The 15886-nt window shown below is 56.1% G+C and overlaps 2 protein-coding genes across 2 annotated transcripts in view; both read right to left on the reverse strand.

Moving 5' to 3' along the window:
* Positions 1-8287: 8287 nt before the first annotated feature.
* The window catches only part of TMEM242 (transmembrane protein 242), a 21871-nt gene continuing 14272 nt past the window's right edge, over positions 8288-15886 (reverse strand). The window contains exon 4 of the mRNA XM_004673951.2: positions 8288-9566. Coding sequence (XP_004674008.1) covers positions 9468-9566 — 99 coding nt within the window. The 3' untranslated portion in view covers positions 8288-9467. The remainder of the gene's footprint in view (positions 9567-15886) is intronic.
* LOC101626688 (L-lactate dehydrogenase A-like 6B) lies at positions 14101-15576 on the reverse strand. Its single transcript, XM_004673950.2, has one exon. It carries the CDS (start codon positions 15531-15533, stop codon positions 14535-14537), a length of 999 nt encoding a protein of 332 aa, XP_004674007.1. The 5' UTR covers positions 15534-15576; the 3' UTR covers positions 14101-14534.

The raw sequence follows: 15886 nt of genomic DNA on the forward strand, positions 1-15886 counted from the left end.
GTCAAGGTTGAACGTAGGCCGAGCTTTCCGGGAGCCAGAACAAAGATGGAAGGAAGCGCTGCCTGAGACAGCCCGTGGCTGCGTCTTCCCCTTCAAGGGACACTGCTCCTCTGGTGACAGCCGTGGCGGCCCCTGAGAGAGGAATGGAGGGCCCGTGTTCACCACTTGAGGCAAGATGGCGGGACCAGCGGACCCATCCTCCTGGAGAGCGCCAGGCCTAGGAGGGGGGCGGCCGTCAGGCCTTGGCTTCGCCCTGGCCCCAGCCTGTCCAGAAAGCCCCCCCCCCCGTGTCCATGCCTTGGGCCCAAGGGGTGGCCAGGGGCTGCTGTTGGGGCTGGGGACCCTCAGATTTAGGCTGGGTGTCCACAGGCTGGGCTCTCCCCATGCAGGTGGCAGTGGGCTGAGGGAGGAAACGGGTCTGCGTGCTCCCTCCCTGCACCCAGGTGGAGCCTGATCCTAAATGCAAATTCGGCTGCACCGAGCTGTTTGTCCAGGCAGGAGGTGCCCTTGCTGCATGTTGGCGTGACCGATACCTTCACGCCCGTTCTGTGGAGGTCGGCAGAGCTGCCCAGGCCGCTCTCGTCATGGCCCCGCATCGGCCCTCTTTCCCGTGGAGTCCATCGCTGTGGGAAGGGGAGGGGAGGCCGCACGCACTCAACCCCAGCGGTGACACTGATGAGGTGGCCTTGGGGGGCAGCTGACCGGACTGGAGTACCAGCCAGGTGACCCAGGAGAAGCTCCCGGGCTCCCTCCTCCACCCCCGGGGCTGTTGTGAGGATTAGATGAGTGAGTATGTTTATAGGGGCCAGCGCCCCCCAAAGTAGTCAGTTCAATCTTTTCGGAGCAGATTTTTCCAGTACCTGCCACCCCGGTGTGTGGAACTGAGGTCCCAAAGGCCTCGGGGAAACTGTCACCATCGTCTTAGAGGAGTAGCTGACCCAGATTCAGGGCCATCTCCAGAAATAGCCCTTTGATCAGAGAACAGAGAACCCCAGACTCCCTCCCCCATACTTTAGCTCCGGATCTGAACCCTGACATTGTCCCACTTACTCCAGAATGAACAAATCCTACCAGCTGTCTGCCCCCCACCCACCTGCCTTGATTCCCCAGCCAGCCCGTGGAGAGCCCAAGAGGGTCATTTTCTCCTGCGCCCCACCGCAGTGAAGGCCTCAGCGTTTCCTGACCGGGGACACCTGCGGTCAGATGGGCGGCGCCTCCATGAATGACCTTCTGTAGCGCCCCTTTCAGCCACCCCCGCCCGCGGTGGGCCGGCGCCCGTCATCCCTGCAGGGACTGTGGCGAGCCCCCACCTTCCCGGGAGCACCCCGTTTCCGGGGCTGTCACTGGGGCGGGGGGCTGCGCTCTCAGTCACGCGGGGCCCCAGGGTGGACGCCACGCCCTCCCCCCTACAGCTCAAACAGCACCTCATCCTAGAGAGACGCGGCCCCACTCAGCGACAACTGTGCCCTCCTTTGAAAGGATAAAAGCTCTCAGGTGGGACCCCCGGGCTTCACGCTGCTCTGCGGGCGCTGGGGCGCGCTCTGCCACCCCCTGCCGGCAGCTAGCGGTAGTACCACAGCCCTGCGGCCGGGCCGAGCCCAACCACCCTCCGGGCTCAGAACACCCCCAAATGTCCTTCTCTCTTCCGCTTCAGCCAGCTGAGCACACAGGAGGGGCCGTCATGTCATTGCCATGTCCCCACAGAGCACCTCAAGGCACTTAACAGTGCGCTTTAAACAAGGCCTGAAGGATGGGAAGGAAATGTCAATTTCATAATGTCACAGCTCAGAAAAGGTCACCGACGTCCCAGACCAACCGGTCCTTCTTCTCCTGCCCTTCCTGGTCGTGCTCTCAGATGTGGTCTGCTGGGCAGGGACTCCCCCCACGCTGCCTGTCTCCTCGAGCCATCATGCCGCTGCCCTGTGGCTCGCTGGCATTTAGCGTGACCTGGCCTCCATCCCCAATTACGCAGTAGTCAGCTAGGGACCAGGCTGGCCATCTCCTCTAAGTGCTCACCACTCATTACCGAGCGAACCTGGGGGTCTTCTGTGCTCCCCTGATGTTTCTGCTGTGTGTATGTGTGTGTGCGTGACCTGGCCCCGGGCTGCCGGATGAGGGCGGGGACCCCGCCAATCTGTCTGGGCTGGAGGTGACAAGAGAAAGGAAGGCAAGAATGGGGCCTGGAGGGTGACAACCTCAGCCACACCGGTCTGAACCTCAGGCCAGAGGGCGTCATGGCTCAGGTGCATGGGGCAGGAGGGTGTGAGCCGTAGGCGTCTGGGAAGGTGGTTTGTGGACTAACATCAAAGAGGCTTCCAGGGGACCCCTTTTGCCCTGAGGCCACCGTGTCCTCAGCCTGTGGTCCCTGAGCAATGGCATCCATGGAACTTGCTGGAAACGAGAATTCTTTGTCCTCTAGTGTGTTGGAGGCGCTGGGATGGGAGTGGTGCCAGGTGACTCCGACTAGGGCTGTGGGTTAGAGAATTGCGACTGAGTAGTGGGGGGGCACCTGCCTTCTAATCCTCCCTGGGGTGAGCTGCCTGGCCCTGTGCACCCCAACCTGGGGCCCTTGAGTCTCCCTCTAGGTGCCCAGCAGTCGCGACCAGTGCCAGGAAGGGCGCTGTGGCCGAGGGAGTGGCAGAGCAGGCATGTGGGCCACGCCAGGATGCAGGACCCAGGCGGCTGCAGAGCAGACTGAGCTGAGGACAGGCCAGTGTCTCCAGGCCCGGGCAACGCGGCTGGGAGACTGTGGGCACGGCGCAGAGTGGGCAGCAAGACCAGCTGCGCGGCTGGCCCTCCGAGTCACTCATCACCCGGTCCTTGCCCTGGGAGGAAAGGCCGAGGCTGACCCTGACTGCCGCGCGCTGTCACTGCGTCCCCTGCTGGAAGGCGAGGTCCCGCGGCCGCCCCAGCCCGTGTGGCCCCCGAGGATGTGTGCAGAGGTGTCCCAGGGGGGTGAGAGCCCCAGAGAAGCTCGCCAGGCCGACAGCGACTCAAGGACCCGAGCTCCTCCTTGTGCCTTTGCAGGCTGCGAGGCCCAGGCGGCTTCCCCACCTGAGGACCGCAGCCAGGACGCAGAGGAAGTCGAGGTGAGTCAGAGGGCTGAGCCCCAGGGGGAGGTGGGCCGCAAGGGGGGTCCACCAGGTAAGACAGGCACTTGCAAAGGGAGGGTCAGCTCCGGGGGCCACGTGCACCCCATCAGGGCCGCTGCCTTGCGGGGGGTGTCCTGGAGTGGGCTGGGGTGCAGCTGAAGTCACCGGGTGGTGCTTGGAATGTGGACCAGGCACCCGGAGCGCCCAGCCTCCCCGACGGGGCCGGCGCCTCCGAGGGGTCACTGCCCCGGCGGGGAGGCGCCCTCTTGCAGGAGACACCCACCTCCCGCCCGCCGGCCTCCTCACACGGTGGGCACCACTGCCCACCGGCAGCTACTTGGAGTGGGTAACCGGGGCGTTGGGAAACTCGGAGAATAAATCCAGTGCGCGGGTCTGGATGGCACAGCCCGGAGGCGCCAGCCTGCCGGTGTGAGCCGCTGCTGATTTGAGCTCTCGGGGCCCAGGCACGGAGTGGGGCGTCTGTGCGAATACTGGAAGGGCCGAAGTTAACCTGCCAGGCGAAGCTCCCCAAGAGCTGCCGCTGCAGCCGGCAGACACGACCCAGGAAAAGGGCAGACCGGTCGCCATGCCCAGTAATGAATGCGTGAGGGCATCCGGGGCGAAGTGATTTGGTGACTCCTGAGGAGGGGAGAGGGGTGCTGACTGAGTAGAGAGGGAGAATTACTGAGTTTCTTTCTAGGGCACACTGGGCTCCCAGGGAGGTGGGGGCTCTCATTTCTGCAGTGAAACTTGTGCCTTGGCAACCTCAGGCGGGCATGCTCCTGGGTGCCTGCCCGCACCCTTCCTGCCCCCCAGCAAAACTTGGGATTTCTGGGCGGGAATAAGGCGCACTCTGAGCTTTGACCCACATGAGGGCAGGGCTTGTTTCCAGCCCGTCTGCCCTGGGGAGGCTTCCCAAGTGAGGCGAGACCTCGGGAGTGTCACCTGGCTGCTTGCCTACGGTTTTCACTGTAGGCGCCTTCCTGCTCAGGGAGCTGGTGAAGGCGTTAGTGTCTTGCTTTACTGTCTGCATGTTTAGACTCTGGTGATGGGACTGGCTGTGAGGAAGCCCAGCCAGGGCCACTTAGACACGATTTCTTTGCGACATACTGCGAGTCTTACTGACCCGGTGTTGGCTGGCGGAGGGGACTGGTCAGTGTGGGCGAGGAGGTGGACGCCGGCGCCGCAGCAGCTGGATGCTTGGGGGGGACACGTGGGCCCCCCTCTGTGCTTTTCGCGTCCCCACCCCCTCTTCTCCACCCCCCCCTTATTTTTCCTAAGGGAGTGTGAGAAGTTGGGTTCCAAATCTGGAGTTCTGAGGACTGGACGCTCCCTCCTGCGAGGGTGATTCTCTGAGGTCTGGGCTGCACGCGTTAACCCTTCACTCCCTGCTCCTTTGGGAGTATCTGGAGCACAGGACTTAAGGCTCCTGTGCAGAACAGATTCCGCCCCCAGCTCATCATCAGTAGGCACATCAGTGACTGAATTTGGATCTTCCCAGTGGGCTTTGGAGAGACAGTGAACTGCCACACAGCCTGGTCTGTTGAGCTGGGGCAGCCTCCTGCAGGCCGATGTATCCTACCTCCAACTCTGGAGAAAGCTGGAAACGGCCGCCTCCCCAGGTACTAAATGACTCTTATGTTGCAGAAAAGCCTCCCCCCTCCTTTTTCAGGAGACTTGATTTTGTGCTGTTTCCAGATATTTTACTACCATCATTTGTAACAAAAATCTCTGAAAAGAGAACCATGGCTGGCCCCCGGCAAGGCGTAGCAAAGGGCTCCCTCAGCCATTCTTACCTTTTGATAAGAGGTCTTATGTTAGTTTTGCATGAGATTTACTGGAATTTTCCTAGCTTTGTGAACTTTTATGTAACTGTGGCCACTGAGGACTGAAGGGAGGTGGGGGGCACAGAGGCCAGGGTGGCTGTGGGGACCGCCTGGGTTTCCAGATGAAGGCGCCCACTGAGGCAATAAACACATCCCTATCACCAGGCCAGCAGTCTGGCACAGCTCAGTACGGCGTCATGGCCAAGTCTTCTTTTCTACTCGTCTGTCACTTGTTCTGTCCGACAGCCGACCTGCACTCCCAAGGCCTGTGTCCCAGGCGCCACCCAGCCATGTCCCATGGAGCGGTGTCTGTCCAGCTGCAGACCTGGAACCCCACTCTGAGCCCGGAGGTCAGGGGCAGTGTGAGGATGAAATTTTGCAGTGGTTTCAGATCACAGGTAGTCGGAGTTCTACAAGTGTGCCGAGTTACTCAGTTTGCAGGCTCAGCTTCCTAGGTGAGTCCGCTGGGGCTCGCCTTGGGCATATCTGCACTCCTGTGACCCCCGCAGCCCCATGGACAAGAACAAATCTATGGAAGCCACTTACGTGCCCAAAGACAAAGACGCAGTGGATTAGGATGTGGTCAATACCACGCAGGGGAGTACTACTCAGCTACAAAAAAGACAAAATCTTGCCATTTGTAGCAACAATGAATGGAAATGGAAAGGATGATGCTGAGCAAAAAGTCAGGACAAAGACAAATACTTAATGACTTCGCTCATACACGGGCTTTAAAGAAACAAAGGAACTGTAAAACGAAACCAAAATTAATCCTAGAAATCGGACAGAAGTGAAGCGACCACTGGGGAATTGTGGAGGGTGAGGAGCCCATGGACTGTGGTGGGGGCCTTTGGGGACACTGGTGGTGGGTGTCGAGTTGTAGCGTGCACCTGAAGAGGTGCGGACCTGTACCTCTAAGCCATATACAATTACCTTTATATAAGAAAAATTACAATGGACTGTGGTGAGGGCACACGGGTGATTTGGTGATAGGAAACCCAAGGGGATTGCAACTGAGATGGGAAAATGCACAAAAATATGTAAAAATAAATTATTATAAAATTTTAAAAAATTATACCTAAAACAAACAAACAAACAAACAAAAACAACCCACCACCTTCCTCTGCCATTAAGAATATTTCTACACTCTCTGGCCATTCTTTTTTCTTTCAGTAAGTGATGACACCTCATCAAATGACAGTGAGGCAGAGGGTCCATCAAGGGCCTGCATCCCTCAGCAAACACTTGGCAGAAAAGTAGAAGCTGGGTGTGCTCCGTGGTGACCGCTTTTTAAATTCTCTCTGAAACAGAGGCATTTACCTCAAACAAGTGAACGGCACTGCGTGCAAGAGCCGCCTACCTCCCTCTGACCTCCCGGAATGCAGCCTTTGAGGAGTCCTGGTAGACCAACACGGAAACGCAAATACAGAGCACTCAGGGGCTCTCGGCAGGGAGGAGAAACCTCTCACTCCAACATGACGGCCGTTTGTGCAAGTGTGTTTTCTATTACCTTCCATGAGATGTTTAAGAATGTATTTGGAGAAAAAAAATATTACTTTTCCCTGGCTGGTGTTCATTCATACTTAACTCTTGGTTTCACTTTTGAAGGAAGACACGTAACAAGGAGCTGAAAAATATGCAACATTCTCCACGAACCCAAACCAGGAGACATTAAACTTGGCCCCAGGGGAATAGTTGAATTCAGTGGATTTTAATCACTTTTGTCGCCATGGGCTTCTCACCTTTCCCCCAACTTCTGATATTTAGTTTGCAAGTTGAGCCCCACATTATCCGCGGAACACAGTGGAAGGAACCCCAGCCCCACACCCCCCGCCCCCTTCCTCGAGCATGCGCAGAGCACCCCGCCTGGCCAGAGCCCAGTGGGGGGCGCTCACCTGGAGCCTGGGCTGTGTCGCCCGGCTCCCTGGCTCCCCAGCTCCTCGCCCAGACTGCGCTGGGCCTCTGCAGACAGTTCCCATGCCCTGTTTTTCATTCCCAGGTTATTCAGAAATCCTGATTTCTCCACTGGAAATAACAGCATTTTTACAAGGCAGCAGTAACTTAGCAGAATACATATTTTTTTCCCCTTGAATGAATCCCGAGGCTTCCGCAGCGCCCCTCCCTGCACGTCGCGTTCCCTCAATATTGCTCTCTCTACGAGCTAAACGCGAAGCTGAACACTCAGCCTGTGTAAGGAGCATTCTCGCTGCAGCCGCGGTAATGTTGGCTTACCCACAAAATGGAAATTGTGTTACCCATCCTTTAAAAAATTTCTAGTGCTCAGCCTCCATGAAATGGATTGCTTATGGGGAGATAATGTCTGTTCTATTCCTTTTTAAGTCTGTGAAAAATGTCATCCTGGTTAATAGGGTGATTAAAACTCTTTATGCTCCAGGAGATAAATGTGATTATGTTTGTCACACTCCACCCGAGATAAAGACGGCAAGAAGGCAAACTTGAAATTCCATAACATTTCCTCTCTTCCATATCCAGGAACATTCAGAACTCAATACACAGATGGTACTTCACATAAAGAATAACATTATCTGTTAAACATTTTTCCTTTCCATTAACCAATTTAACAATATGTCCCTAGTATAAAGGAGTAGACAAATGACTAAATCTTCTGATATCTGAGTTGTGACTGTAAAAAAACAAAATACCCCTGATGTTATAGTGCATGTTTTCCTTTAAATTGTCCTCGTTGTTGCGTCCTGTTTGCTTTTGAAAGGCATCTGGAGCCTGAGCTGGTCCCTGTCTGGGGAGCCTGTCCCTGCAGGCTGCCCTCTGCAGGCCGGTCCGCCCTCTAGGGAGTCCCCTGCCGTCCTCAGTGCTCTGGAAAGAGCTTCACAAGCATAAGTCACGCCACACAGTCAAGTAGCAGCCCCAGCCCAGCCCAGCCCAGCCCTGGGCAACTGGAGCCAGGCCCCCGTGGTGGGGGGAGCATATCACCTGCTCCCCGCCTCGCCGCAGCCATAAGGAGATTACAAGCAAGAACCTATTAGAGCCAGCCATAACCTCCCCTTTGGTTATCCCAGACAAGCTAGAAATTCTCATTTTCTCTAACCCACTAGAGAGCTTTTAGAAATCAATAGGTATTCTACATCTAAAACAAATAAAAGTCTAGATTCTGGCTTTAAACAGCTTTCAGTGGTTTCCATTACACTACCAAGGGGAGCCTAGAATAACTATAGACTCAGAATATTGACAGAAATCTGTTCAGTTTGGTGCCTTTCTTTCCTTCCTGGTTAGAAATATTTTCTTAGGGAGATCTAGTGAGAAACGAAAGCTGGGTGAAGCTCTTGCCCCCCACCGGCACGCCTTTCCTTTAGGTCTTGGGTTTTGAACAGGTCACACATGAGTCCTAGACACTGAGTCCACCTGTTTAATTAACAATACAGCAATTTTCAAAGGGTAACATAGTCCAGAGAAAGATGTTACATTAGGCACTTGACATTTCATTTAAAAAATTTCCTTAGAACTAAAAGGTTTCATTATAACACATAAATTTTCAAATGTCTTTTATTAAACTCGATTGCTAATTAGAGGCTAGGCAATTATAAAGAAATTGCACAACTGATATTAAAATAACTAGAGGTTACTCTTCTGGGCATATTAACATATTAAAATATTTCTCTGCTTCCCTAGATTTTACTCTCCAGTAAAAATAATTGCATGTCGACGTTACTCTGTTTTCTGTGAGGTATCACGGAGGCAGGAAAGGGCTGGGTGATTTCCTGCAGGAGGTGGTGGGTGCTAACTACTGTTATGGAGTTATTCAACACCCAGGTAACTTTCTGTTCCAAATAGGTGAAGGCTGGGCTATTTTTCCCGCGACAATGGCAACGAACGGCCACTGTGTGGGCGCAGACTCGGCCGGGCTTCTCACCCAGTGTCTTCATCCTCAAACCATAGCGAGCGCCTCAAGCTGCGCCCTCTGCCTTTGGCCCTCTGTCTAAATACAAGCCTTGCGCGCTTTCCCGAGACAGCGCACCTGACTCAGGGACCAGCCGGCTGGAGCCTCGCCCTCCCCACCGCCCCCGGGAGCCGCCTGACTGGGTCAGGCCCTCCGAGCTCCGACAGACAAACGGACAACGAAGGCGAAGGCGGTGAAGCTGCGTGAGACACCGAGGCACCACGGCTGGCCGAGGTCTGCTTATAAGACTTTTCCTCAGGCGCTATTTTTTTTGAGATATAAAACTTGGTTTCAACTTTATAGTCATAAGCAAAGGGCTATTTCTACGAGGATCTCCTTTGCCTAAAGAAGTGAAATTATTTCTAAATAGTTTCCCTAAACTTTGGGGAAACTTCACCTTCCCCGGATGTTGTGCTCTTGTGTATGTGTGCACAGGGGCTCATGTGCACTTGAAAGCAGAGAGGGATGGCACCCCTCTGCACCCCTCTCCCTCCCCCCCCACTGAGGCCACCCAGCCAGCGCTCAGTCAGCAGTCTGCAGGGTCCCCGAGGAGACATGAAGACATTAGTCCAGTCCCTTGGCTGTGGTGGGCGGGAGCCACGCCGGCCCCAACAGTCGCTCACCCCGCGCCTCTCACTTGGACTTCAATACTTCTTCCCACTCGGCAGCCGACTCGGGGCTCTTGGGAATTGCTGGAAATATTGACTGCATCTTATTTCGAAAGTCTTTCATCTGAAAGGAAAAAAGAAAATCTGTCACGGAACGTTCAGAGAAGGGAAGAGAGCCAAAGCGACTGGGGTGCTCCCAGGAAGGCCCGTCAGAGGCCAGCTGCACCCCGGCTCCCAGGACACAGGGACACTCTGTTCTTCCGCCCCGGATCTGCGGCCTGGCAGGACGTCCTGAGTCGGGGGGCAGCAGGCGCTCCGTTTTCAGCCCTCCCCGTATTTGATTCTCGGCCAGACGGTATGTTCTGCCGCCTCTCCCGGGCGGGGGTGCAGCTGTGCACCCGGTTTCCAGCTCTGAGGAGTTACAGATCAGGGAGGAGTGGGGAAACTTCGGGGTTGCTAATAAAGAACAAGTCAGTGAATAGCTGATAAACTAGAATGCTTTCAGGGGCCCAAAGGGTTGGAAAATCTACGCAAAGGTTTTCCCAGAAGAGGTGGATGGAATCAGGGAGTTGAGCCGGGGCTGGAGGATGTTTCTCTGTGGTGCCAACCTGGACAGCTGCTTCCATTTCGGGGTCCCCTGGCCCCAGGGAGCAGGGGCACTAAAGCGGGGGCGATGCCTTCCTACGGGGACAAGCTCTCTGGTTCCTTCTAATCTTGTGGCCTGTGGTGGAGACGCTACTGCAGAAGCGCTCCTGCCGCGCCTCCTCACCCGTCCACCCCATGTACCTCCCAGGGCACAGAGCTCCATCAGGTGGGGGAAGCACCCCCAAATAACCAGCAACATGCACGTCATTTTCAGAGTGGTCAGTCTGAGAAATTTATGCTGATGCTTTTAATTTCCGTTTGCAGTTGAGCCCTCACCTTGCTTCCAAATCTGCACGGTGCGTCTTCCTGGGTGCTGCGTGCCCAGTGTAGTCAGGCTGGCACACTGCAGCAGTGGCAGAGACTCCGGGCCAGGCAGGCCTCTGCGTGCACCCGCACCGGGCAGAGCTGCCCTGCGGCACTTGCCAGGTGGACATGGCGGTAACCGTCCACTGGCAGGACCGCGGACGTCGCCAGCTCAGCGCCTTGGGGGTGGGCGCGTGGCGAGGGCTCAGCGTGGTTAGCGTCTGCCATCCCAGTGTCACCCAAGTGCGCGCTGGTCCAAGACCAGAGCTCAGGCTGTGTCATTACAAGTGCCACTTCAGAGCTGCCGTCATCCGGATTTCCCTGTCCTGACCTGGAGGACACCCGGGGCTATCCCTTACGGGCAGTCTGTGGCAGGTGTGTGCCAGCTGTCCAGCACAGGGCGTGAGTCTGTGCCAGCCCCTCTTCCGTGCAGCCCAGGCTGCCTGCAAACCCTCACGAGAGGCTGGCACACGGCCGGCAGGGAGGGCGGGTGCTTCACCGACAGTGCCTGTGCTGAGGAAGCCAGGGTCGGCGTTCCGGGCTGAGAGCTGGGCTTCTCGGGCCAGGGTCTGACTCATGTGGCCTGATTCTTCCCCTCCCCCTTTTGGGGTGAACATCCGTCACAACCCAGCAGAATGGCAGGACGTGAACCTTCTCGGTGCTACAGGACAGGGCCAGATGCCGAGAGGGGAGAGGCTGGAGCCCGCGAGCCAGGGTAGGAGAGTTACCTCAGCGTGCCTGTTTCTGTCCCCCCCCAACACACACACACACACCCCGCGGCCTGATCTTTCTCTTCCCTCTCACGGCCAAGTGTGGTATTGTCTGTCTGTCCCCAGGTCATGACACTGGGAGGAATCGTGGCTGAAAGTAGCCGCCAGGGCAGCAGGGGTTGGGGGAAGTAAAGGGAGAGAGGCGGGTGGGGGAAGGGCACCGTCAGCCCTCGTGGACTTCACAGCGGTGGCAATGGAAGCCGAGTCACATATAAGCCAGAAACAGGGAGGCCTCGGCTCACTCCTAGTGGGGCAGGAGGGGGGTGTCATAGGTCTGGAGACCCGCGTGCACGGCCAGCCCAGAGAAGGGTCACTCACCCTCTGGACCTTTTGAGTGTTTTCCCACTCAAAAGTGAGTTTGGAAACAGCTTTAGGTTCAGTCCTTCACTGAACCTGGGCTATAAGCGAATTCCACGATGACAGCCCTAACTTTGCCACGGAGCCCCCCACCTCGTACCCTCCACGTTTGATGGACACGGGACCTGCTGGGAATGGGCGTCTCGGGCGGGCAACTCAGGTACCCGCTCAAGCATGTCTGGACTCTGGGGTCTCGTCCCTGTTGCCCCTCTCTCCTTTTGCCAGAAAGACTTTTCCTGCGATTTGGATGGAGCGCACCTGTGCCCCACGATGCCACCCCTGCAGTCTCAGACAGGAAGGCACTTGCCAGGCCAGCCGGCCACTGCTGCAGGGACCTCGCCCCTCAGTGCCGGAGACTGTGTCCATCAGCGCCAGGCTGGCCCGCGGGAGACCACGGCAAGCTACAGCAGCGGCCGCCAACGAGCGCGCCCAGGCGGGGTATTCCGAACAGCTGTCACGGCGTGGGCACCTGAGGGCTGGTTGCAGCCGACTGTTAGACTCTAGGACACAGATTATGGCTTCTGGTAACGGGACTCTCTCACATTTCAACGGCTTGTTGAGGGCCACCCACTCTGGCCAGGGGTGAGGCTCCAATACTCCTGCAACTTGACCAGGCAGGAAAGAACTTCGCCAGAAAAGAGCAGCACAATAAAACTTTGGGTCTGCTACACGGTGGGCTGGGAAGCAGGGCAACCTCTCGATGCAGTTCATTTCAGAGAATACTTGCAGCATTCATTCCAATAGGCAGTTAATGGTGTCAAAAGCCCCAAGTTTGAAATGTCCGCCGCTGACTAGCTCACGCGGCTTCCCTTCCGCACATGCCGGTGTGGGGGGCTGCCCGGCCCCTTCTGGGCTCACAGTGATGAAAGCATTCTAGGATCAAGGATGAGAAAGCCTCTGGTTATGCCTCTGAGTAATTCTGAACAAGCTGGAGTCTCCACACACACCGGCAGGCACTGTACCAAGCACGGGGCCATTTGCTCTTGTGTGGCAGAATGAGGCGCACCCCTTCAGCTAAGAGAAACCAGAGGCAGAGAGGGTAACCCGTCGTGGCTGGGCACCGCAGCCTGCCCGAGGCAGGGATCTGTCTCAGGCGCTGTTTCTGGGGCCAGGAAAGACCTGGTGCCCTCTGCACGTGCACTGGCGTGTCGGCTTTCACTAAGCACAACTTCAAAGCATTCACACACCTCCCAGTGGCGGCCATTTCAGGCAACGTGGCCGGCAGATTGCTAGAGGTTCACCAACAACCAGCTCTCACCTGCTTCTGGGCGATACTGCCGCAGCCTCTCGCAAGTAGGCAGCCAGTGATGGCCTTCTGGGTCAGGGAGGTGCGAGCAGGGTGGGCCACCTCCAGGTTCAAGTGTTTACTTGCAGGTGTTTGCTTCTGCCCTTGATTTCATGGTAACCGCGGAGCCCTGTGTCGCTCTTGGAAGTGCCTAGAGCTCAAGCTACCCGGGCAAGGGTCAGCTTGCGGCAGGGGCTTCCTAGTCACAGAGATCTTATGAGAAATAAACCTTAAATAAGCCATACACTTGGAGGTTCGTTTTTACTACAGTATAACCCAGCTGAACCTGACAGAGGTGGAGACAATTACAAAACAGAAGACCTGCTCTGAGGCCTACAGTACTACATTCAACTTGGCAGGCACATGGCTGACTTACAAACTCAATGGCTGGACGAAGGAACTGACACTCAGTGGCAGGTGAACTGAAAAAGCTCTGAGAATCCAGAGGAACAAACAAACCACCCCCTCCTCACGCTCAAGGAGCTCAGCTTATCAGATAAAACCATCACGAGACACTAATTCCCGGGGAACCAGAACACTCCTAAGTGTCTGACAAAATGGTAGGGGAGCTCAGATCAGCACAGGTAAAAGCAAACCCATTTTGGGGGTGGCAGGATCACCGTCCTGTGTCCTGAGCAGGACGAGCTCAGTTTAGCCAGCAGAAGCTGGTACCGTTGTGGTGACGAGGCGCTGGCACACACATGACCTCCGACATTTTAAATGCAGCGTATGACCCAATATTCAACTGCATGGGAAGACACACATGAATTTTTAAATCTCAATTTCTCATTTTCTAAGTGATTCATTCACACCACCATTTCAGCGTTCAGACAGCATCTTCACTTTCTCCTAACCCCTCTATGAAATGCACAAAATCTGTACAGTCAATTGACTTTAGGATACAAAGCAAACACATGAAAGAGTGAAGCAATCCCTGAAGCACTCACTCAACAGCCAGTTTTAATTATGATGAGTGCAAGGGCACAATTCAGTAGCGAATGCTGTCAGATGCGAAGTAAAATGAGCCCTGGGCGCCTTCGGACTGGGCCCAGCCCACTCTGCTGCTCGCCAGTCCAGGAACAGCAACTGCTAACCCTTTCCGTGTGAATGTGCTGACCGGACTGGTTCTGAGGTACTGCTGATCTGACTGGACTCAGCCAGGCTTTCTTTTCAGTAACTGCATCACTTAGGTAAGTTTTCTTCTCTGCCCAATAAACAATAACTGTCACCTGTCAGGCCTCGTTTCAAAGGTTTTGTATTTTAATGTATGGCACACTACCGTTTCACGTGCTCTACGTCCCTGAGAGGGGACACCCGCCCCCACACACATTCAAAGGGCCGCGCTGACAGGCTGTCACAGGGAATGAAGGCACCCCCAGAAAGCACTTTTGCCCATATGTTTATTTTTATACTTTCTAAGAAATGGCTTTTAAATAAACACAGCTATCAGGAAAGTAACATGACTCGGTGACAAGAATAGGCATCTCAACACAACGGGTGGCTCCACCATGGGGGGTGGGGCAGGTGACAACCACGTCCTCACCCCGAGAGCTGTGGTCCCAAAACATGTACTCAGTCACTGAAGAACAGTAAAAAATCACCCAGTATTTGGGGGCTAAATAAACTGGGGTCACTCTATCCCTTTATTTCTTTTAGAACTTAAAAATGACCTGTGCAATCCCCTCACTACCACCTCTTCTTCAGTGACTTCCAAATGCTACTTTGACATGACTTAAAGCTTGAGCGGCTCCTGAATCTTCCAGAGCATGTCGGCGCTCTTCTTCAGGCTGGCCTCCTCCTCCGGGGAGAGCTTGACCATGACCAGGTCTGTGATGCCGTTCTCGCCCAGGATGCAGGGCACACTGAGAAACACGTCTTTATTTATTCCATACAGACCCTTAATTCTGGTGGACACGGGGTGCACTCGCCTCAGATTCCTCAGGATACTTTCCGCGATGTCGGCGACCGATAAGCCGACGGCCCAAGAGGTGTACCCCTTCTTCTTAATGATCTCGTAGGCGCTGGCTATCACCTCTCTGTGGACGGTGCTCCACTGCTCCGGATCGCGGTCAGTGCCGATGTGCGGGTTCAGCGCCCTCAGGGGGACGCCGGCGATGTTCACCCCGCTCCAGACTGGCACGCTCGAGTCTCCGTGCTCCCCCAGGATCCACCCGTGGCAGCTCTCGGGGTGGATCCCCAGCTTCTGCCCAAGCAGGAAACGGAAGCGGGCAGTGTCCAGGTTACAACCACTTCCGATAATACGGTTGGCGGGAAAATGACTCAGCTTCCAGGCCGCGAAGGTCAAGATATCCACCGGGTTGGAAACGATGATCATTTTGCAGCACGGGCTGTAGTGGATGATATTGGAAATTATCAACTTAAAGATGGCCACGTTGCGCTGGACTAAGTCGAGGCGCGTCTCTCCCTTCTCCTGGCGGACGCCCGCCGTGATGACCACGATGTTGGAGTTGGCGGTGACCCGGTAATCCTTGCTGGACACGATAGTCGGCATCTTCACGAAGCAGCTGCCGTGCTGCAGGTCCATGGTCTCGCCCACCATTCTGCTTTCATTAATGTCGACCAAGGCCAGCTCGTCGCTCAGGCCTTTCAGCAGGAGGCTGACAGCGCAGGCCATGCCCACCGACCCGGTTCCGATGATGGAGATTTTGTTGTGACAGGTGCCCTCTTCCCGGGTGAAGTTCTTCATCAGCCCGCACTTGACTGTCCCCATCTTGGACACGGGGGCGCCGCGCCAGGCGGCGCCGAGCAGGAGGTCACTGGACACCAGCCCCGGGCACAGGAAGCCCGCTCTGGCGGCGCCCACCGCGCGGCTGGCCCGCAGGAATCGCACAGCGCAGCTCATGGCCACTGGCTCAGAGGTGGAGGAAGGACACGGGGGCCACGCCGCCCAGCGCTGCAGCGAGGAGCTGCCCACCCGCGGATCATCCGAGCCGCTAAAGGCGTTGACCGTTGGCCGCCCCACCCAGCTACTGCGCTTGCGCAGAGCCCCGGCGGGTGTGGCCACGCACCGTCAGTGCGGCTGCGCGAAACCGTCGCGGGTGGTCGTTGGCCGCTCCCCGCACG

Source organism: Condylura cristata, unplaced genomic scaffold, assembly GCF_000260355.1.
Source record: "Condylura cristata isolate star-nosed mole 26May11 unplaced genomic scaffold, ConCri1.0 scaffold00001, whole genome shotgun sequence".
In the NCBI taxonomy this organism is placed as follows: Eukaryota; Metazoa; Chordata; class Mammalia; order Eulipotyphla; family Talpidae; genus Condylura; species Condylura cristata.

Bases quoted from the DNA above. Each gene is read 5' to 3' on its own strand.
- LOC101626688 (XM_004673950.2), bottom strand. From the start codon at position 15,533: ATGGGGACAGTCAAGTGCGGGCTGATGAAGAACTTCACCCGGGAAGAG.